The sequence below is a fragment of the Neoarius graeffei genome, chromosome 14 (genome assembly GCF_027579695.1).
Source record: "Neoarius graeffei isolate fNeoGra1 chromosome 14, fNeoGra1.pri, whole genome shotgun sequence".
Classification (NCBI taxonomy): domain Eukaryota; kingdom Metazoa; phylum Chordata; class Actinopteri; order Siluriformes; family Ariidae; genus Neoarius; species Neoarius graeffei.
The window spans coordinates 43,440,670-43,461,409 of record NC_083582.1 but is presented as its reverse complement, the minus strand read 5'-3'; the positions used below and the strand labels follow the sequence as shown (position 1 = coordinate 43,461,409).

Below are 20,740 nucleotides of genomic sequence, written 5' to 3'. Positions count from 1 at the left end.
ATGAGCCTAACTAGGATCAAGTGATTACTGAAGATCAATGAATGATGAGGATGTAAAACAGCATCACACTGCTTTAAAATTGTCAAAGCCATTCCTTCTGTCGAGGCACCTGTTAACTGTTGTGTGTGTGTGTGTCTATATATCCATCCATTCATTATCCATCCATCGATTATCTGTAGCCGCTTATCCTGTTTTACAGAGTTGCAGGCAAGCTGGAGCCTATCCCAGCTGACTATGGACGAGAGGTGGGGTACACCCTGGACAAGCCGCCAGGTCATCGCAGGGCTGACACAGAGACAAACAACCATTCACATTCACACCTACGGTCAATTTAGAGTCACCAATTGGCCTAACCTGCATGTCTTTGGCCTGTGGGGGAAACTGGAGCACCCAGAGGAAACCCACGCAGACACGGGGAGAACATGCAAACTCCACACAGAAAGGCCCCCGTCAGCTACCGGGCTCGAACACAGGACATTCTTGCTGCGAGGTGACAACGCTAACCACTACACCACCGTGCCACCCAAGACCAGAGCCAGTAAACTGAAAATATTTTACTCTAATATATATATATATATATATATATATATTTAAAGTAAAATATTTTCATTTTACTGGCTTTTCTGTCTTATCCTGGTGAAGCATCAAAAGACATTTAGATTTTATTTTGATGCAACTAATGAACTGGCCACCCCACTGAGGTTAGTTAAATTACTGTCTTGGGGGGAAAAATGACTTGAATTTTAAAATCACATACTATCAATGTGGTGGCATGGTGGTGTCATAGTTAGCACTGTCGCCTCACAGCAAGAAGGTTCTGGGTTTGAGCCTGGTAGCTGACGGGGGGCCTTTCTGTGTGGAGTTTGCATGTTCTCCCCGTGTCTACATGGGTTTCCTCCGGGTGCTCTGGCTTCCCCCACGGTCCAAAGGCATGCAGGTTAGGTTAATTGGTGGCTCTAAATTGACCGTAGGTGTGAATGGTTGTTTGTGTTGGCCCTGCGATGAGTTGGTGACTTGTCCTGGGTGTACCCTGCCTTTTGCTCATAGTCAGCTGAGGTAGGCTCCAGATTGCCTGCAACCCTGTACAGGATAAGCGGTAATGGATGGATGGATATTATCAACGTTTAGACCCCAGTAAAATAACATGATATAATCATTTCCACACCCTTGAAAGAAGTAGGTCTTCCCACTTCCTAATTCTAATTTAACCTCTGGAGACAGGAGTGTTTACTCCTACAGGGTAGAAACACTACAGTAATAGTCCAACTCAAACTTTCTAACACTAATTGCATTTTACAGGGGGACTTTAAATCCAATGCTCCTATGGGACATGGGACATACACATGGTTAGATTGTAGCACCTATGAAGGAGACATATGCAATGGTATCCGCCATGGCACTGGAACTTACAAATCTCCCAAAACCTGCACTGTATACAGAGGGCAATGGAACAAAGGCCAAAGATATGGCAAGGTAGGAAAGAATATGTCTAAAGAGTTTGACGTCACAGATTTTTGAGTAAATGTACTTTTCTTAATTTAATGCAAAACCTGATTGTCATAGGGAACAATGTATTACAATCAAGAGGCAACATCATGGTACGAAGGTGATTGGGAAAACAACCGAAGAGAAGGTTGGGGTATTCGCTGGTATGTGGTGATGCCCACAGTTCCAAATTTCAGTCAGTGCTCACATTATTAAGACATGAAAATGATCGATACACTCTTTCACACTAGCTATCCATCAGGAGATACTTATGAAGGCCAGTGGAAGAACAGTGTCAGACATGGAGAAGGAACAATGAAATGGATTCACCTGGGTCAGCAATACAGTGGGCAATGGCTAAATGGTGTTCAGGTATGTCACTCTCTCTGGTCTCTAGTCTTAGGCAATTCATCGCATCCAAGCACACTGGATTCCTCATTGCCATGTCTATGTGGTAAATCGAGCTACATATTTTCTGCAGCATGGACACGGGACACACACATGGTTTCTGCGGCGAGTTTCTGGCTCTCAGTACCCCCTCAGGAATGAGTATAAAGGGGAATTTGTTCAAGGCCTGCGTCATGGTCAAGGAACATTCGTCTATGCAAGTGGAGCAGTTTACTCTGGATGTTGGAAGGATAACAAAAAACACGGACAGGTAAATCCTTGTGCAATTTCTATGTCCTAAAAGGTAGAAATATTGTTTCTTTCTATGACATTAACTGAAATGTTTTGTTTCAGGGAAAGTTTGTTTTCAAAAATGGCTGTATATATGAAGGGGAGTTTATCAATGACCATATGGCGAAATTCCCAGGATCCTCCACGATTTCATTATGTGCACTAGGTGGAATGCCTGGTAAACCTGAAGGTGATAGTGCTTCACTACTTGGACCTGACATGGCTTTGAATATCGAGACTCTATTAAATCAAATTCCTGAAGCGCAAAGAAAGCAGGAGCTCAGCCAGGTCAGTGTGGTCCCGATTGTAAAATCATGTTTCAGGGTTCAGAAACAGTTTTTTGGGGTTTTTTTTTTTGGACATTCACTGTGCAAAATTTGGTGTATTATTATCTCTTAAAGGTCTTACGTTGTGACTTCCCAGTAGCTTTGACAGAATGCAACGTTAGTTATCTCATTACTGTGATGATGCTCGTATGTGTTCAGGTGGAATCTGCCATTATGAGACATATTGCATTGCTGAGACCAATATACAGTCTGTACAGCAGTCTTGGACACGAGAACTCTCCAGACAACACTTTCCTGCTCAATTACCTACAGTTCTGCCGCTTTCTTAAGGACAGCAGTGTCCACCAGCATGGATTAACACTGGCGCAGTTGGATCACATTTTTAACAGTAAATACATCTTCGGTTTGGTTTGATTTGGTAGAACGATATACAACATCAAAAACTTATTTTCTAGATTAACTGATGACATTTTTCTCTGTCTTCTTATAGAGGATGCGTCTGTAGGGGAGGTTTATTCACCTTTTAGTACGATGTTCCTGAGAAAGTGGATTAGTTGTCTTGTCATTGCAGCATACCATCTTTACCACAGAGACTTTGAGTAAGTGTTGTTTTTTCCAAAGTGGAGAGTTGATCACTGCTAAAAATGTGAAGGTTTCAGGCTAAAATCTTACATAGTTTTTTTCATGGTTCAGGTTCTCCTCTAGCTGTGTACTTGCAGAGTGTTTTTCTAAGCTCATGAAGCAGAACATCATTCCCAATGCCAAGAATGTAAAAGGTAATATGGTATTCATTATGCAGGGCCATAAGTACAGTCTAGTTCTCACTATTGCCTAACCTACTTTCATTTTCATTGTTCATTCATTATCTCTAGCCGCTTTATCCTTCTACAGGGTCGCAGGCAAGCTGGAGCCTATCCCAGCTGACTACGGGCGAAAGGCAGGGTACACCCTGGACAAGTCGCCAGGTCATCACAGGGCTGACACATAGACACAGACAACCATTCACACTCACATTCACACCTACGGTCAATTTAGAGTCACCAGTTAACCTAACCTGCATGTCTTTGGACTGTGGGGGAAACCGGAGCACCCGGAGGAAACCCACGCGGACACGGGGAGAACATGCAAACTCCACACAGAAAGGCCCTCGCCGGCCCCGGGGCTCGAACCCAGGACCTTCTTGCTGTGAGGCGACAGCGCTAACCACTACACCACCGTGCTGCCTCATTTTCATTGTATCTCATCGAAATGTAATCAGTTAAAACCCCACATGATGTAATATATAACATCTGACACAGGGAATCTTTACTGCCACCCTCTTCGTGCTGTGACTGGCAAGAAGTATATTGACAGATGCTGGGAGATATATCAGACTGTCCCTAAAGTCAAGGCAGCTGCCATCGCTGCCATCATGACTGCCAGGCACTTCATTTGGATGTTTCAGGTAAAGACTTGATCACTGCTGCTAATTTTAAATAAAACCGCATGTAACAAATTATCAATTGTTTACATACAGGTTCTTGGTCTCTTTGATTGTACACTAACCACAAGAAGATTACTGGAGATCATTTCACTAGAAAATCCTGCAATCTACAGTTCTGCTCACAGTAACCTGGATTTGGAGGTTGGATTTGTTGTTAACATCATATTTCAAACATAACAGCCATGAGTAATAACGCAGCTTAGTCCTTGAAAACCCCAGACACAACATTTTTGCTCCCAACGTGCTTAAATCCAGAGCAATGAATACTAGATACATTAACCATGTACTGTCTGGAGTCACTGAAAACTTTGGTAAAACCCTGTTATCGTTTTCAAACGGGGGGAAAACAAGAAAGCAATAAATCAAGATTATAATTAAAGGTTTTGGGATATGATCTTACTGAAAGTAAGAACTGCATTGCAGATCAGTTTTCTTGAGTTCTTTGAGGTACTGCTGGGTTGTGCTGAAGTGAAGAACGCAAACGGAGTCAGAACTGCACAACACAGTCAGTGTGAGTTGGGTGATCCTGATGGGAATTCCTCAGGAGCTCAGGGGAGCAGCCCTATTCTGAGCCAGTTGGCTTCTCTTCAGGTTAGTGAACATGGCCAGGAAGTGACACAGCTCTCATAGCTTCACTTTGACACTGATTCAGAAATCTGGAATTTGTTCATAATGCTGTCTTCGAGTTAATACTGAGTGTGATTATCTTTAACCTAAATGAGATTTACAGTATGTGTACACAATTGGACACATTTCATTTTGGGTCTCCAGAAATATGAGTCAACAGTGCTGTTCCCAAGCACCATCATTCCGTCTGCTGCCAACAGCACAAAATCCCTTGAGATTTCTTCTATTTTCTTGAGTTATTGAAAATGTATAACTTTCTCTGTATACAGAAAAAAAAACCCTCCTAATCACATGTCTTCTTCTAGGAATTTAAATCCAAGGCAACAACACAGTCATCCCTAACTGAAGAAACCCAATGTAAAGGTACTATCTACTTTCAGATGCACATAAATAATAGTCTTGGGTTGTAAACAACCTTAGAGTAGAATATGAATGTGTTTCTTTCAGAGATGGACAGTAACGAAGTACATTTACTTGAGTACTGTACTTCAGTACACTTTTTGAGTATCTGTACTTTACTCGAGTATAATTTTTTTAAAATATATGTTTGTTTTTCGGCGGCACGGTGGTGTAGTGGTTAGCGCTGTCGCCTCACAGCAAGAAGGTCCGGGTTCGAGCCCCGTGGCCGGCGAGGGCCTTTCTGTGCGGAGTTTGCATGTTCTCCCCGTGTCCGCGTGGGTTTCCTCCGGGTGCTCCGGTTTCCCCCACAGTCCAAAGACATGCAGGTTAGGTTAACTGGTGACTCTAAATTGACCGTAGGTGTGAATGTGAGTGTGAATGGTTGTCTGTGTCTATGTGTCAGCCCTGTGATGACCTGGCGACTTGTCCAGGGTGTACCCCGCCTTTCGCCCGTAGTCAGCTGGGATAGGCTCCAGCTTGCCTGCGACCCTGTAGAACAGGATAAAGCGGCTAGAGATAATGAGATGGGGAACACAGGACAAACAGATAAAAGAAAAAAAAGACCCTCCACCCACCCCAAAACTAACAAATAAAACATGAACAGGATCAGCTCATCATGTAAAAAATAAAGGCCAGAGTCATGACAATAAACATATTTTAAAAAACCTGTGCAAAGTGAATAGAGTAAAATGAGAAATACACACAGCAAGGTGTTTCACAGTCATCGACACATTAGTCCTTTCGTTGAAACAGTTGTAGTACAGGGTCCCACATCTTTACCTCCACCAAGGAGGTTATGTTTTCGGTAGCGTTGGTTTGTTTGTTGGTTTGTCTGTTAGCAACATTACAGAAAAAGTAATGAACGGACTGCTCTGAAATTTTTTCCAGAGGTGTGACTGGGCAGAAGTAACAATCCATTAAATTTTGGCGGTGATCCGGATCATGGGCGGCACGGTGGTGTAGTGGTTAGCGCTGTCGCCTCACAGCAAGAAGGTCCTGGGTTCGAGCCCCGTGGCCGGCAAGGGCCTTTCTGTGCGGAGTTTGCATGTTCTCCCCGTGTCCGCGTGGGTTTCCTCCGGGTGCTCCGGTTTCCCCCACAGTCCAAAGACATGCAGGTTAGGTTAACTGGTGACTCTAAATTGACCGTAGGTGTGAATGTGAGTGTGAATGGTTGTCTGTGTCTATGTGTCAGCCCTGTGATGACCTGGCGACTTGTCCAGGGTGTACCCCGCCTTTCGCCCGTAGTCAGCTGGGATAGGCTCCAGCTTGCCTGCGACCCTGTAGAAGGATAAAGCGGCTAGAGATAATGAGATGAGATCCGGATCACCTTCTGGATCCCGGATTTTGTTAAAGGATTCTTAGCGGAGGTCTGCGCTCTCCGAGTGCTTTTCTAGTTTTAAACATGTCTCCCCTGTCTTCATTATAAAGCCTCAGTCTCTCCAAGTGAAGCATATTTGCCATTTTTCTCAACCATAGATCGTATGTGGGTGCAATGGCCGACCTCCATGCCCGGAGGATTAACTTCTTTGCAATCACAGTTCCAAATAGGATAGCCTTTTTCTCATATTTATTGGTAGAAGACAAAGGAGTATTTGCCCCAAGAATGGCTACAAGCGGATCAGGCTCCCAACATTTCCCATAAGCCATAGAGAAGCAATGAAAAATACTTTTCCAGTATGTGTACAGTTTACTGCATAACCAGAAAGAGTGTATTAAGTTACCAGTCGTAGACTTGCACCTGTTGCAAATGGGTGAAACATCAGGAAAGAAACTGTGCAGTTTTTCTCGAGAATAATAGTCTAATTGTGTGAAGTGTATATATAAATAAAGTGTAATGTCTTAAACTGCATAAGGCAATGCCTGACATTTACAGAGCAGGCATGTATATCGAGTATAATTTTTTTTTTTTAAACTTGTGACTTTAACTTCACTACATTTGAAAGATAAATATCATACTTTTTACTCCACTATGTTTCTGTCAAGGTCTTCGTTACTACGAATCAGCTTCAAAAGTGGATGTTTTTCTTTAAAACATGATTTTTTTTTGCAGGTGACCCTGAGACAGCCTATCAGTAATCACTAGGGTTACGCCCATAGACTGTATAAAATCAAGTTCAATGATTTCTCAGCGGTGCTTCTGGGGAATTCACACACCCATGACCCAATGTTTCAGTCTTCTGAAAGGATTAAAGATTCATTTCGTTTTAAATGTTTGCCAAAAATGAACCACATTACAGCCTACAAAACTCACCGTCCAAACCGTGGAAGCATGTTAAGGTATATAAAACGGTTTATTCCAAGAGAAAGCTTGCAATGAAGTTGTCTGTGCTTTTAGAGCTAACGATAACATTGCAAATGTAGCTATGCAGTCTGGTTAGTCAAATAGATTTGCCCACCAAGTTGCCATCGCCTTGTCTACAGCTAACGTTAACACCTAGCAAGTTAACTTGGACACACTTAGTTAGCATGTAAAAACAGAATTACGCTAACATGAATAATGTTAGCTTATCTGAAGTCTTTTCAGAAATACGTTTTAATATAATCTTGCCGGGGCGGTGGTGTAGGTGGTGTAGTGGTTAGCGCTGTCGCCTCACACCACGAAGGTCTGGGTTCGAGCTCCGTGGCCGGCGAGGGCCTTTCTGTGTGGAGTTTGCATGTTCTCCCCGTGTCCGTGTGGGTTTCCTCCGGGTGCTCCGGTTTCCCCCACAGTCCAAAGACATGCAGGTTAGGTTAACTGGTGGCTCTAAATCAGTGGCGGCTGGTAGTCTTTCAAACAGGGGAGGCCGGTCGGTTATGATATTTCCAGATTTTAAAAGGAAAAAAACACACCAATTTTGCCCATACTCTTGCCTCTGATCTGGCTGATTGTTGGCAGGGTCACAAACTGAAATAACAGGTTCTTTTGGCCCATTAGCCTACTGTCCAATATACATGATGGTGGTGTTGGGGGGGGGGTATATTTTATGTTTTAAAATTGTGGCATGTTGTTTAAAAAGTGATCATTATTGAAAGCAGCTCTTTGTCAGGAACCTCAGCATTCAATGACACTTTTTCCCTATATTTTACTTATTTTGACTGAGAAATGTTTTATTGACAATTTTGATAACCCTTCACTTTTAATCCAGGTCTGTAGTGTGAAATGTTCTCGGCTGTGTTTTCGTTTAAAAATGTTTTCAAAATTGTAGCTGTGTTTAATTCATATCCAGATAAATATATATTCCAATATAATATACTCAGCATAAACATTTTAAATAGATTCTATATTTTTGGTCCATCCATGACATATTACTAAAGTAGCCTATTTACTGTTGTTGATGTGGGTCACTTGCTGTTAGCCAATTCACTTTCTCGTACCAGGAGAGCTGAAAGGAACGAGTATTATTCCCTACCTTTTTCACCAAGTCAAATTGAGGCGTTGGTCTACCTTGCTCTTTAATTTTTTTCTCGAAAGGAAGACTGGCAAATGGCTTCGCCAAAATTAAATCAGCAATGCTCGTCATCCGTGCGCAGCTTTCTTGCTAGCTGACTAGCCCCCTCAAGTTCAAGTTCAGTCACTCAAATAAACAAAATTTCTGGAACTAAGATAGCAAACTTGACAACACTATATTTACAATGAAAATATATACAAACTAAGAAAGCTGGTAGAAACCGTATGTAATGAATGAAATCGAAATGTAAGCTGATCTCTTACAATACACCACAGCACTTGCGAATCCGCATGGGACTGAACTGAGATTCACCGCTGCCTGTCTATAGTTGAAACGAGCTGTCAATCAAAGAAAATATCCGGCCGCTTTCACCAATCTCCTCGCGGAAAGCTTTGCCATGTCCCTCCCATGTGAGGTTCGGAGTCCGTGGGCGGGCATTTTTGCAGTATTTGTCCAATAATCATCTTGCATTTTGATATTGAAAAGCGCATAGCTCCCAAATGCCATTGAAGTGCACTGAGGCTGGGCTGCATCGCGCTGTCACGAGGGGGAAAAACTCACGCACACATTAGGCGAACTGGGGAAAGTTATAACGGAATGATTTCGTACTGTAGTTGGGTTGAGCACATATATTTCTATGATTCGATGTTCGTCATTTTTAGAGGAGGCTGAGCCTCCCTCGTTGTCTTAGAGCAATCGCCCGTGCTCTAAATTGACCGTAGGTGTGAATGTGAGTGTGAATGGTTGTCTGTGTCTATGTGTCAGCCCTGTGATGACCTGGCGACTTGTCCAGGGTGTACCCCGCCTTTCGCCCGTAGTCAGCTGGGATAGGCTCCAGCTTGCCTGCGACCCTGTAGAACAGGATAAAGCGGCTAGAGATAACGAGATGAGATAATCTTGCCAAATAAGCAGAATGTAGAAATCTGTTTAAAGGTGTTTATTCTACAGGTTTGTCAGTAAATCCAATAAGTTGCTTCAGAGGCATAAGGTTTTGCAAGCATTATGGAAATAATACACTGATGTGCTGACAGAAAATGTACTTTTAATACTTAAGTATTTTTAAAAGCAAGTACTTCAGTACTTTAACTTATGTAAAAATTTGACTGTACAACTTTCACTTGTATCGGAGTAATATTTGATCAGTGGGATCTGTACTTTGACTTAAGTAATGAAGTTGGGTACTTTGTCCATCTCTGGTTTCTTTGGCTTTTTATTACTTACTAGATCAGGGAATTGACCCATCTAAGCCGACCGACACAGATGCATCAGGGATGGAATTGAACAAACAAACTACAAGCAGTGTTTTCATCAAAGACACAGAAGTGACCGAGCCACCATGCATAAACATGGGTACAATCTAGTTTCTTAAAAAATAAATAAATAAAATGATTTATAGCACTTTACAGACTTGCATATGTTGTGTGTATAGATTAGATTCTTAATTACTCAAAACAAGCCCAGAGAGAGAGCCCGCTTGTATTGAACATCAGCCATCACTGAGTTCAGACTAAAGCTAGATGAACTGAAGTTTAGAGTTTACCCATCCAAAACCATTTCCACTACAGGAACACGTTACCATCAGTCACCACCTGCCTCTTACTCGTTTGTGTTTTACTGTCTAGAAGTTGCTGAAGAGGGACGACCTGAAGAACAGCTGGAGAACTGGATCAAATGTGTTCACCAGTTCTTTACACACACCTTCTTCCCAGCATATGAAGAGAACTTGGTATGGAAAAAGCAGATGCAAGAAGAACGCCAAAGACAAGCCACAGACAAAAGAATCACTCTAGAAAAGGCCAAGGCAAACACCAAGTACTTCACCTTTTGGCTTACTAATTTCTTATTTTGACAAGTCTTATTTACACTATAATGCAAATTATTTCAGTAACTCCTGATCAAAGGATAGTGGTAATAGAATCAAAGATGTTATTAATCAGACGTTTTTTTTTTTTTAGACTAAGAGAGCAGCAAAGGGCAGAAGAGGAGAAGAGAGCCAGAGAAGAAGAGGAGGAGGGATCCAGAGAAGAGGAGGAAGAAGAGAAAAGCCAAGTCTTCAGTGACCTGACCAATTCATCTGCAGCTCTCCCATCCCCAGCGACCTCCAGCTCTGTGGATTTAAAGCAATCGCCGACCAAGAAGAAAAAGAAGAAATGACACCACAGTCTTCCAAAAAAGACAGCTTGCTTTAATTGATCAAAATTTTATAAATGCAGAAAGGTATATTATAAATCTGGTAATCCAAGTATATTTAATCAATTTTACTGTTAAAAAGTAAATAAACTCCATTACAATGCTTGCCCACATCTCTGCTCAAATTAAGTATCGGCAGGTGGCGTAAACATCATGAGGTCACGCTCGCACACTGACTCTCTCACACTCTCCCTCTGCTCAGGGGTGAACAGCAGCTGATCGGCAATCATCTGAAACGCAACAGAAGGTCTGTGAGATGTGTGACCTCATACCACTGCAACCGTTGTGATAAATTTGAAAATTAAAATGCTTAAACATTGATAAAATGAAAGAGTATCAGAGCCATTTTTATGGTGCTGTTACACGTGAGGAAAGTGCATTAGAAATTCAGGGAAGAGTCAAATCCACCTCTTCAGTCCAGGGAGTGACTGCCAATGGTGCCATTCTGGAGAAAGCTGGATTAAAAGTCGTGAGAGAGAGTGAGTGGTGAGGGCCACATGCTTAAATCCACCTCCATGAAACACCAAGGTGAAAACACCAGCAATACAAACACCTAGAGTACCTGTCGGAGTCATCGGTGCATCCTGAACAGGCTCTCCAGCCTGCGCCTGAGGGCTTTCCATTTCAGCATCATCTACGCCAAGTGAGAACCTGTCCACTGCCATGCTCTGCACAGGAGATAAGCTGCATCGGGCTGTGGGTTGCAGATATCGCTCAAAGTCCAAACTGGCCATATTCTAAAGTGATAATAGGAACATTATAATCTAGCCTTAGCATTAGAGTGACTTTCTCCATAAGCATTACTATATGATGTCATGATTACCTCACGGTCTTGATTTTCAGTCACTTTACAGTCTACACTGATGGATCTGTAAAATAAAGAACAGGTCGTATTAAAATGTATAAAAACGTGCGCCTAATTACATTTTGCTCATAGGAAAAAGTCTAAAAGACCTATATTTGACAGGTGGATAGCCAGATCTGCTTCAGCTTTATTTTTTGAACATCTAAGCAAAGCTGAACAGAAGAAAGCCTCAGGCCAGTATTAAAGGAACAGTCCACCATACTTCCATAATGAAATATGCTCTTATCTGAATTGAGACGAGCTGCTCCGTACCTGTCCGAGCTTTGCGCGACCTCCCAGTCAGTCAGACGCGCCGTCACTCCTGTTAGCAATGTAGCTAGGCTCAGTATGGCCAATGGTATTTTTTGGGGCTGTAGTTAGATGCAACCAAACTCTTCCATGTTTTTCCTGTTTACATAGGTTTATATGACCAGTGATATGAAACAAGTTCAGTTACACAAATTGAAACGTAGCGATTTTCTATGCTATGGAAAGTCCACACTATAATGACAGGCGTACTAACACCTTCTGCGCGCTTCGACAGCGCATTGATATCTGAGCTCCATATCAATGTGCTGTCGAAGCGCGCAGAAGGTGTTAGTACACCTGTCATTATAGTGTGGACTTTCCATAGCATAGAAAATCGCTACGTTTCAATTTGTGTAACTGAACTTGTTTCATATCACTGGTCATATAAACCTGTGTAAACAGGAAAAACGCGGAAGAGTTTGGTCGCATCTAACTACAGCCCCAAAAAATACCATTGGCCATACTGAGCCTAGCTACATTGCTAACAGGAGTGACAGCGCGTCTGACTGCGTCTGACTGCCTGGGAGGTCGCGCAAAGCTCTGAGAGGTACGGAGCAGCTCGTCTCAATTCAGATAAGAGCATATTTCATTATGGAAGTACGGTGGACTGTTCCTTTAACATCTAGTTACCATACTCATTAAGAAAAATCAACATTTACTGTATAACAAAATCTTCAAAGTCCTTCCCATGCCACATAGGGTGGTGCCGATCTCCGTTTCCGTAGCCCTCGGCCTCTCGCCTATTACATAGCTAGGGTTACAGTGGGAGGCCAGTCCTCTGGTAACCGCGAGAGTTTGACTCCCTACTTGCATCTCCATTGCAGCGTGCCTTGCCAGATGGCAATAGGTACCATTTTTATGATGGCCTTTGGTATGACCTGACCGTGAGTAGACCCCACGATCTCCTGATCGAGAGGTGGACACGCTAAACAGTAGGCCAACTCGCGGTACAATAAGATCTTACTGACCTACAATAGGAAAGTAAACGAAAGCACATAAGACAAGTTTGACGAATACTAATATGAAGAATCCATGAAGCATGTGCAGTGTAAATTAGTCGGTGTGCAAAATCAAAATAAACCAACAACGATGAGGGAAAATAGCATGGATTTACTGGCCTACTGCCAAAGCGTCGTAGTTACTATGTCTCTTTTCCATTACATATGTATCGGATTCATGTCTTTCTAAACCTGGATTCCCAAGACGTTTACCATTCAAATCAAGTTTTAACTTGTGAATTCACTGTTAGCTTATTTAGATTTCTTTGTTAGCCTGCAACTCGAATTCATTAGTAGTGCTTACCTTTCATTGACACAAGTGTCAGTTTTGTCTGATGGTGCTGGAAAGCAGACTTGGACTTGCTGTGGTGTGGTGGAGATCATACAGGGGGAGGAAAGGACCGAGACACAGTTCTCCACAGTCTCTGCTCGTGGAGTTATCTTGCATGCTGAAGGCGAGTGGGTGAAACTCATAGCATAAGCTTGACTGTCTGAGTGGAACATGTCCACTTCAGTTTGCTCCTGGGACAATGCCGTCATGGCAGACTCTTGAGCACTTGCCTCAGGCTCGGTACTGCTGCCTGAATGCACAGGAAGATGACGTGGCAGTTCTTCCTCTGACTGGCAAGGAGAGTTGTGCGGCTTGATCTCTGCTAACTGGTTCGCTTGATCATCTACTGGTGTAATCATAAGGTCTGATTGGATATTTTTGAGACTTGTGTTATGATCAGGTTGGCTGAGTTGTGTGTGTAAGACTCCATTAGGTGACACACAGGGGGCAGACCTGTGCTGCTCAGGGCTGATGTGAAGGGCTTTGGGGGAGCAGGGAAGGGGATCAGCATGCTGTTTAAGCGGGCAGACAGGAGATGCAGTGGTGCCAGCTACTGCAGCAGGAGAGGTAGGAGGGGATGCAGTCAGAGGCGCGCTTTTAGAAGGAGTGAGAATGCATGGAAGAGGAGATGGATGCACCACTGCAGTAGATCTCTGCTGCCTGCCTGGTGTGCTAAATTTAGACACATGTGGGGAACACTTGGTAAAGGGAGCCGCACTTAGCCGAGATGATCTTCTTACAACACCTGGGGATAATTGTATTCATACCTTTAGATGGTCAAACGGTCACAAAACTTCAGTGTACTGATGTAATTCTTAAGGCTATAATGAACTTGCTCATACCAGCTACTTTGACCGGACTCTCCACCTGGAAGAAGCCTCCATGAAAAACTATTGTCTGGGCTGTCAGCATGTTAGCTTGGGCATCTGAAGTAGGAGCAGAGTCACCTTGAGCTCTATCTGAAGCGTCAGCAATTTTAGCTCCTGCAGCTTGCTTGGCCTTCATGGCAGCTTTCACTGCAGCCAGACGACTCTTTGCAGCTGCGCTGGCTCCCACACTCGCTTTTGTCTTACCTCCTGCAGGAGGGGGCTTCTGCATGACCATGCACACAAAAAACACAGGCATTCGTATAGTAACACATTTACCACTCAAAAAAAAAAAAAAATTATGCCATCAACAGTCCAACATCTACGAAGTGCATCAAATTAGTAAGAATATTATATATATATATATATATATATATATATATATATATATATATATATATATATATATTTTTTTTTTTTGTGAGGGGACTCACAAACACTGAAGCGTATTAGATAAGGTGTGGTTCTCATTAGCAACTTGTTTACTGGGTATGAATTAGGCTCTTCGATTCAAGGAAATAGAACCAACTAAGTTTGTTAAAAATATTGCAGACGGGTACAAAAGTAACTGTGGGAGCAGGCAGGTTTCGTCAATTTCTTTGGAAGTGGGGCAAAAATATACCCAGTCCTCGCCTGATTCAGTGTGATGCAAGATTGAATAAACAATTGAACTGTATTAGAAAAAGGAAGATTGGTTCTAAGGAAGGACATGCACATTTCACTGAATGGCAGGCACAACCACAGTGTTTGAAATATTAATTATTTGGAAATAAATCACTTTCTAAACAAATGATTTTTTTTTTTTTAAAAAAGCAGCAAAGCTTTACATCAGTGCAGTAACTTTTGCCGCTTTTCCACTACAAACGCGGCTGAGTCGGGCTGAGCCGTGCCGTGCTGAGTCGAGCTGAGTGGGGCTGTTGGAGTTGCATTTCGACTACAACCGCGCTGAACCGTGCTGGCTGGAAGTGGGTGGACACATTGGGTGGAGTTAGCGAAAGTGGGTGGACGTCACGTGATGTCGTTAGGCGGCGCAAACAGTGACATCAGTGAGCTTTTAAGCGGTAGTCTCACGACCCGGAGAGTAAACAATAAACATGGAGGACATGGAGTCGTTAGTGTTGCTGGTCTTGGTGCTGTGGCTTGTTGTCACCGACAACGCGAACAGATACTGGCAAGAGCGTATAGATGAGGCGAGGCGCATAAGGCTTCAGAAATTCTCGTAATTCGTAATTCTCCTTCTTCCGGGTTTACAGATCCCAGCGTGCTCGCGGGGCGTGTGTGGGCGTGTGAGGACACTCCTTCTCACCAATCAGTGCACAGGGGAGTGTCTGCTCACGCCCCCAGCCTCACTCAGCTCGGTTTGGCTCGCTTCAGCCCCACTCCAAAACCGTGCGAGTTTTGGGTGCTAAGCAGGGCTGAAGCAAGCTGAGTCGTGCTGTTTTGAGATAGTCGAAACGCGAGCCGTGTCGGGTTGAAGTGAGCTGAAGCAAGCTGAAAAAGGGTAGTGGAAAAGGGCCATTTGTTAATACAATGATGGTGGAAACACTTCAGACTGATGAATCGATAAAAACTTATAGTATGAATTTTCCAAATGGCTGGAATGATCATAGAAACAAAATTTAAATTTGAACACATAGAAGGCATGTTGGGCGGCACGGTGGTGTAGTGGTTAGTGCTGTCGCCTCACAGCAAGAAGGTCCGGGTTCGAGCCCCGTGGCCGGCGAGGGCCTTTCTGTGTGGAGTTTGCATGTTCTCCCCGTGTCCGCGTGGGTTTCCTCCGGGTGCTCCGGTTTCCCCCACAGTCCAAAGACATGCAGGTTAGGTTAACTGGTGGCTCTAAATTGACCGTAGGTGTGAATGTGAGTGTGAATGGTTGTCTGTGTCTATGTGTCAGCCCTGTGATGACCTGGCGACTTGTCCAGGGTGTACCCCGCCTTTCGCCCGTAGTCAGCTGGGATAGGCTCCGGCTTGCCTGCGACCCTGTAGAACAGGGGTGTCAAACCTGATCCATAAAGGGCTGTGTGGCTGCAGGTTTTCATTCCAGCCATGCAGTAGCACCCTGATTTGGCTTATTCAATCAACTGACACACCCACCCTTTAATCAAGGGTGGGTGTGGCTGCAAGTATTTGACTGTGTGAAGACAGTTCAGTTGATTGAATGAGCCAAGTCAGGTGTGCTGCTGCATGGCTGGAATGAAAACCTGCAGCCACAAGGCCCTTTATGGATCAGGTTTGACACCCCTGCTGTAGAAGGATAAAGCGGCTAGAGATAATGAGATGAGAAAGTATGTTAAAGACTTCTATACCTTGACCACCCTTTTCTGCCTTGCAACAGGCTTGATGTCCTCTTGCCATCCCCTGGCTTCAGCGTCTTTCAACGCATTAAACTTCCGATCAACGTCCTCCACCTAATACAAGAGGCAAGGTGACCAATGCTGACTAATTAAATCCCTTTACGGTAGGACTCCGTAATCTATGGCAAAATACATAGACATTGTATGGCAATGACATTTACCTTCTTTCTTAATACATGATCGAAAACTTTGAGTAAATGACAACTTCTCAAATCATCACCTGAAAGTACACCATGTCCCAGAATCCCTGCAAGTCTGTGCAGGTTGTGAGCTTCTCCCCTCGGCCAAAATCACAGTCATCAACCAGCCCACTGAACTGGCCAAAGCGCTCCTTCATCAGCAGCCTGGCTTGGCCAACAGCCGTGCGCATTCGGTCCCGCACTGGAGAGACAGAACAGGCAATGTTGGGCTTTCAGTGATTTCTTTGAACTTCTTTTGTGGCAGAATGATTTGTACAACATACATCTTTAATAGAAACAAAACCAAAAAAAAAAAAAAAAAAATTGGTGCACAAGTTCATTTATTTTACGTTTTCTCAAAGTCAGCATGAACTTCAAGACTGTATAGACATTTGCCAGTTGGAGATCGAATTTCAATGTTTTTAGAGATGAATATTTAACTGCTCACTCACTCTCTTCTGGGATGGAGGAATCATCAAATCGCAATTCCCAAAATTCAGACAACCCAGTCAATCTTTGGGTCTCGTTAGCCATTACTGCCCTGTAGAACGCATACAAGCACATACCACATGCTCAGGAATATATAACTGCAGTCAGAAGTTCGTGTTCTCATCACGGTGATAAACGTCATAGCAAATGTTGGGCTTTCAAATGATTTTTTTTTTTTTTTAACTTTTCCTGTGGCAGAATGATCGTACCACAAACATCTTTAATAGAAATAAAATCCAAGAATTTGGTGCACGTAGTGGTGCAGTAGTTAACACAGTCACCTCACAGCATGAATGTTCTCGGTTCAAGTGGATGGGGGGCCTTTCTGTGTGGAGTTTTTATGTTCTCCCAGTGTCTGCGTGGGTTCCCCCCCACAGTTCAAAGACATGCAGATCAGGTAAAATACCCAGCCACTGGGGTTGTACAAGTTAGTGCGTGCTTAGTGCCGGTCCCAAGCTCGGATAGATCGAGGGGGGTTTGCGTCAGGAAGAGCATCCGGTGTAAAACCGATGTCAAATGAAATATGCCGAATAAAGATGTGCTGTGGCAACCCCTAATGGGAGCAGCCGAAAGATGATTCATATCCATGATGACATTGTGTCTGCAACTATACATACATAGCAACTGCTCTCACCTGAAATAGGACACGTCGTGCTGAGGCTCTAAAGGCGCTGAGGAAGGAGTGGCAGGAGGCAAAGAAGGAAGTGGAAGAGGAGCAGCGGCAGGAGGAGAGGAAGATGAAACGCAGGGTAGGTGAGGAGGACCAGACTTGGAAGCAGGGGCAGGACAAGGTTCAGACACGCAGGGAGGAGGTGAGGAAAGAGGAGGGGCAGAGGACGAATCAGACAGTACAGAAATTGGATCCTCCATGCAGGGTTCAACTGAGAAGCTGCAGAAATCAAGACCAAAGATTAGTGAACTCCAAAATGCAAAACACAAGAGACCATTAAATTGTAGCCTTAAAAAAAAAAAATTAAAGCACTCTCAAGGGTACGTCACTGGCACATGACTCAAGTACCTGGGTGAGAGGAAGGCATCAGCAGAGCGAGGAGAAAGGGGTGTAGGCTGAAAGGCCAGACCAGAAGGAGGCTGGAACACAAATCCTTGGGGAGCAAATGAAACTGGAGTCACATTAGCTTCCTCTGCCATCTTTTCCTCTTGAGATGAGGAGGGATTTACTTCAGTGACCACCTCATCAGCAACCTGGTGAAACATTTACCAAAACTGACTTATACCAGGTCTCAGCTTAAACAAATAAATTAAAACAAAAATAAGGCAAAAGCTGTAAACCACTGCAGGTTCATTTACGTTCGTTAACTTCTTTTCTGCTGCCACAGACTCTGTACGTCCTGTTGGAAAAGAAATATTTAGCTTGGATATTTAAAATGTGCAGAAAATGTCTTGAAAAGGTATACTGTGCATTGCCCTTACCCTGCATGGTTTTTCCTCGACCTGAAGAGGGAGCTGCAGGTTGCCTATTAGCAGCTCTTGTTTTGAGAGGTCTGAGATCTAAGAATAGGTAAAACACCAAACAAAAGAAAATAAGGGGAAACGGCAGAATTAATGTGCATAGCAGCGGAGACCAAGACATTTTGAGGAAATCGGATAAAAGAAAGGATTCAAAAGTACCTGCAGCAGGTTGAGCTACAGATTTGTTTGCTGCAGCTGCTGTCACAGCTTTAGCAGCTGATCGAGTAGTTGGAGCTCTGACAACTTGTTCAACTATCAAAGAGAGAAGACGACTTAAATCCCAAACTATATTGAACAACGATTTAATCAGCTTTGAGACTCATGAAGGACCATGTAGCTGACAGGTTGTTCAAGAGTTTACCTGGAGCAGTTCTGCCTCTGACAGTTACTGGTATGGACGACTTGCTAGCTCTGGTGCCGAGTGGCTCAGCTGATGACCAAAATACGAAATCTGATTTACTGACAGATCATTGCAATATGGTGCTTTCAAATGAACATTGTGAATATGAATAAAAATATTCTAGATACAAGAAAGAAAGAAAAAAAAAACCCTAAGCAAAGGTCACAGAAAGCTGTCCCATACTTTTCTTTGGTGCAGGTTGTTTTTCAGCTGGCTGCTGTGTGAAAAACAGAAAACGCCACCATAAATGCATTTTTACATGCACATGTAACATGTGTAGTGAGTTCAAAAATATAAGAATTAGTGGAGAATGTTGAAGACCAATGTACCTTTGGCTGCAAATGCTGTTTCATAGAACGGGTCACTCTGGTGGACGGTAAAATGTCCATCGTCTGAAATAAGAGCACTCAAGTCACTGAGCAATACAGTCATAAGGTCCACATGTGCATGCAAATTAAATTAAGCTCACCTTTTTTGTGCTTGGTACAACAGGATTCAAGGGTAAGTAGCCCAGGGGCTGTGGGTGGTAGAGACCAACCTTAAAGGTGCCCTTCTTTTCCTTTTCTCGCTTTTCTTTCTCCTTCTGCAGTGCTTTTTTCTCTTTATAACGTGCTAGCATGTTTTTCCTCTCAACTGCAGCACTGTTATCTAGTCAAAAACAGTGTTATTTGCTGTAGCACATACTATGAAAAAATGATGGGTAGGAGGAGGGAAACTCGTCTTACTTTTATCTGCTCTAGCTTTGTGTCCTGTCTCTTGGGAAGGAAGAACCGACTTCTCAAGAGCGGAAACATCCAAAGAGAGCTCCAGCTCTGGAAGTTGGTCCAGGTGTCTGCGGCAGTTTTGCATCTTTTCCCTGTTCTCTTTCTGGGTTTGGGAGCGTCGCCTGGACATTTTGACTCGGATCATGGAGACACTGCTGTCTCGCTTGTAAAGATGTGCAAAGCGAGATTCCATACTGAAAAGGATGCATGTTAACACAATTTAATGATCTCAAGAAAAGGGTGCTTGAGTGAATTTGAGGTAAAACAACATGCAAATCAGCTATACCGTATACATATACACCATAACTGGAAAAACATGAAACTAAACCAAGGATTACACAAAGTGTAAAATACACCTATTTCCATTGTGGTCCCACAAAGTTTCAAGCTTTATTAAGCTTCATAACCATCACTGCATACTATTCTTCTTGGTAAAGGGAAAATTCAAGAAACAGTTATGACTAATCAAGTATATGCACTTAGGGTTTATATTATGTTTTAGAAGTCACAATAATAATGTTAAATAAATATAAAAGCAACATATGAATGATTGAAAAAGATCTAAAGCTAGAATATGAATGTTCTTGCTTTAGAAAAACACAGTCTTGGAACAAACTCAATTTTTTTTTCTTATTGTAAAAATGTCAGGTGTATAATTATAATTGTATAATGGGTCAAAATCCTGATAATACCCAACAGCTGCACTCCAAGTCAGTTAGGGTGAGCGTGTTAGGCTTCTCATTTCTCCATGAAATTCTCATTATACACAAGTGTAACTATAAAACACTCCAAGAGGAATAAAAGAGATAAAGACAGAGTGTTCATTAGCATCACTTTACTGTAGTAGTGCCGCCATGACGGTTATTTGATTATTATTATTATTATTATTATTCTGTTAACTGAAGCAGCTGCTCCGTTTGGTATATTATTGACCAGTTTACTCACCTTCCTCTCAGACTGAGGGTAAATAAGGTTACTTGTAAGCGTTTCTTTGAAACTTGCAGTCCTGTAGCTCTTCCTTACCTGTAATTTATAGCTTGTTTTTGTTAAAACTGCTTGTTCGTTAGCAACTAGCCCGATAAAAAGGCATCAAATACGAAGTAAACAAGAGGCGCCCACTTCCTCGGGCACTTCAGTTTAAACATGGCGGGTAGGATTT

The 20,740-nt window shown here is 43.0% G+C and overlaps 2 protein-coding genes across 5 annotated transcripts in view; one reads left to right on the top strand and one right to left on the bottom strand.

Annotated features, from left to right (window-relative positions):
• The window catches only part of rsph10b (radial spoke head 10 homolog B), a 21,755-nt gene extending 10,900 nt beyond the window's left edge, over positions 1 to 10,855 (top strand). Inside the window, exons 4-19 of the mRNA XM_060939733.1 lie at positions 1,300 to 1,473; positions 1,564 to 1,649; positions 1,737 to 1,857; positions 1,967 to 2,143; positions 2,227 to 2,451; positions 2,649 to 2,838; positions 2,941 to 3,049; positions 3,144 to 3,226; positions 3,749 to 3,894; positions 3,967 to 4,074; positions 4,357 to 4,524; positions 4,705 to 4,774; positions 4,864 to 4,923; positions 9,612 to 9,737; positions 10,013 to 10,199; positions 10,343 to 10,855. Coding sequence (XP_060795716.1) covers positions 1,300 to 1,473; positions 1,564 to 1,649; positions 1,737 to 1,857; positions 1,967 to 2,143; positions 2,227 to 2,451; positions 2,649 to 2,838; positions 2,941 to 3,049; positions 3,144 to 3,226; positions 3,749 to 3,894; positions 3,967 to 4,074; positions 4,357 to 4,524; positions 4,705 to 4,774; positions 4,864 to 4,923; positions 9,612 to 9,737; positions 10,013 to 10,199; positions 10,343 to 10,541 — 2,229 coding nt within the window. The 3' untranslated portion in view covers positions 10,542 to 10,855. The remainder of the gene's footprint in view (positions 1 to 1,299; positions 1,474 to 1,563; positions 1,650 to 1,736; positions 1,858 to 1,966; positions 2,144 to 2,226; positions 2,452 to 2,648; positions 2,839 to 2,940; positions 3,050 to 3,143; positions 3,227 to 3,748; positions 3,895 to 3,966; positions 4,075 to 4,356; positions 4,525 to 4,704; positions 4,775 to 4,863; positions 4,924 to 9,611; positions 9,738 to 10,012; positions 10,200 to 10,342) is intronic.
• Positions 10,552 to 20,740, bottom strand: dlgap5 (discs, large (Drosophila) homolog-associated protein 5). 4 transcript variants are annotated; one of them, XM_060939728.1, is made up of 20 exons: positions 20,527 to 20,740; positions 19,543 to 19,775; positions 19,287 to 19,465; positions 19,147 to 19,209; positions 19,001 to 19,034; positions 18,779 to 18,847; positions 18,577 to 18,669; positions 18,379 to 18,456; positions 18,256 to 18,296; positions 17,966 to 18,150; positions 17,582 to 17,836; positions 16,911 to 16,999; positions 16,500 to 16,660; positions 16,232 to 16,333; positions 13,902 to 14,151; positions 13,033 to 13,804; positions 11,401 to 11,446; positions 11,140 to 11,314; positions 10,986 to 11,032; positions 10,552 to 10,807 (listed from the first exon to the last, which is right to left on the bottom strand). In XM_060939728.1, exons 2-20 carry the CDS (start codon positions 19,772 to 19,774, stop codon positions 10,703 to 10,705), a joined length of 2,976 nt encoding a protein of 991 aa, XP_060795711.1. In that variant the 5' UTR covers position 19,775; positions 20,527 to 20,740; the 3' UTR covers positions 10,552 to 10,702. The 4 variants fall into 4 exon arrangements, with proteins under 4 accessions (XP_060795711.1, XP_060795713.1, XP_060795712.1 ...); XM_060939730.1 differs by having other exon boundaries at positions 19,001 to 19,031; XM_060939729.1 differs by having other exon boundaries at positions 20,605 to 20,740.

Bases quoted from the DNA above. Each gene is read 5' to 3' on its own strand.
- dlgap5 (XM_060939728.1), bottom strand. From the start codon at position 19,774: ATGGAATCTCGCTTTGCACATCTTTACAAGCGAGACAGCAGTGTCTCC. The intron at 19,466-19,542 runs GTAAGACGAGTT...GTTTTTGACTAG, and splicing joins CAAAGCTAGAGCAGATAAAA to ATAACAGTGCTGCAGTTGAG. The intron at 14,152-16,231 runs GTATAGAAGTCT...ATGGTCATGCAG, and splicing joins GGCAGAAAAGGGTGGTCAAG to AAGCCCCCTCCTGCAGGAGG.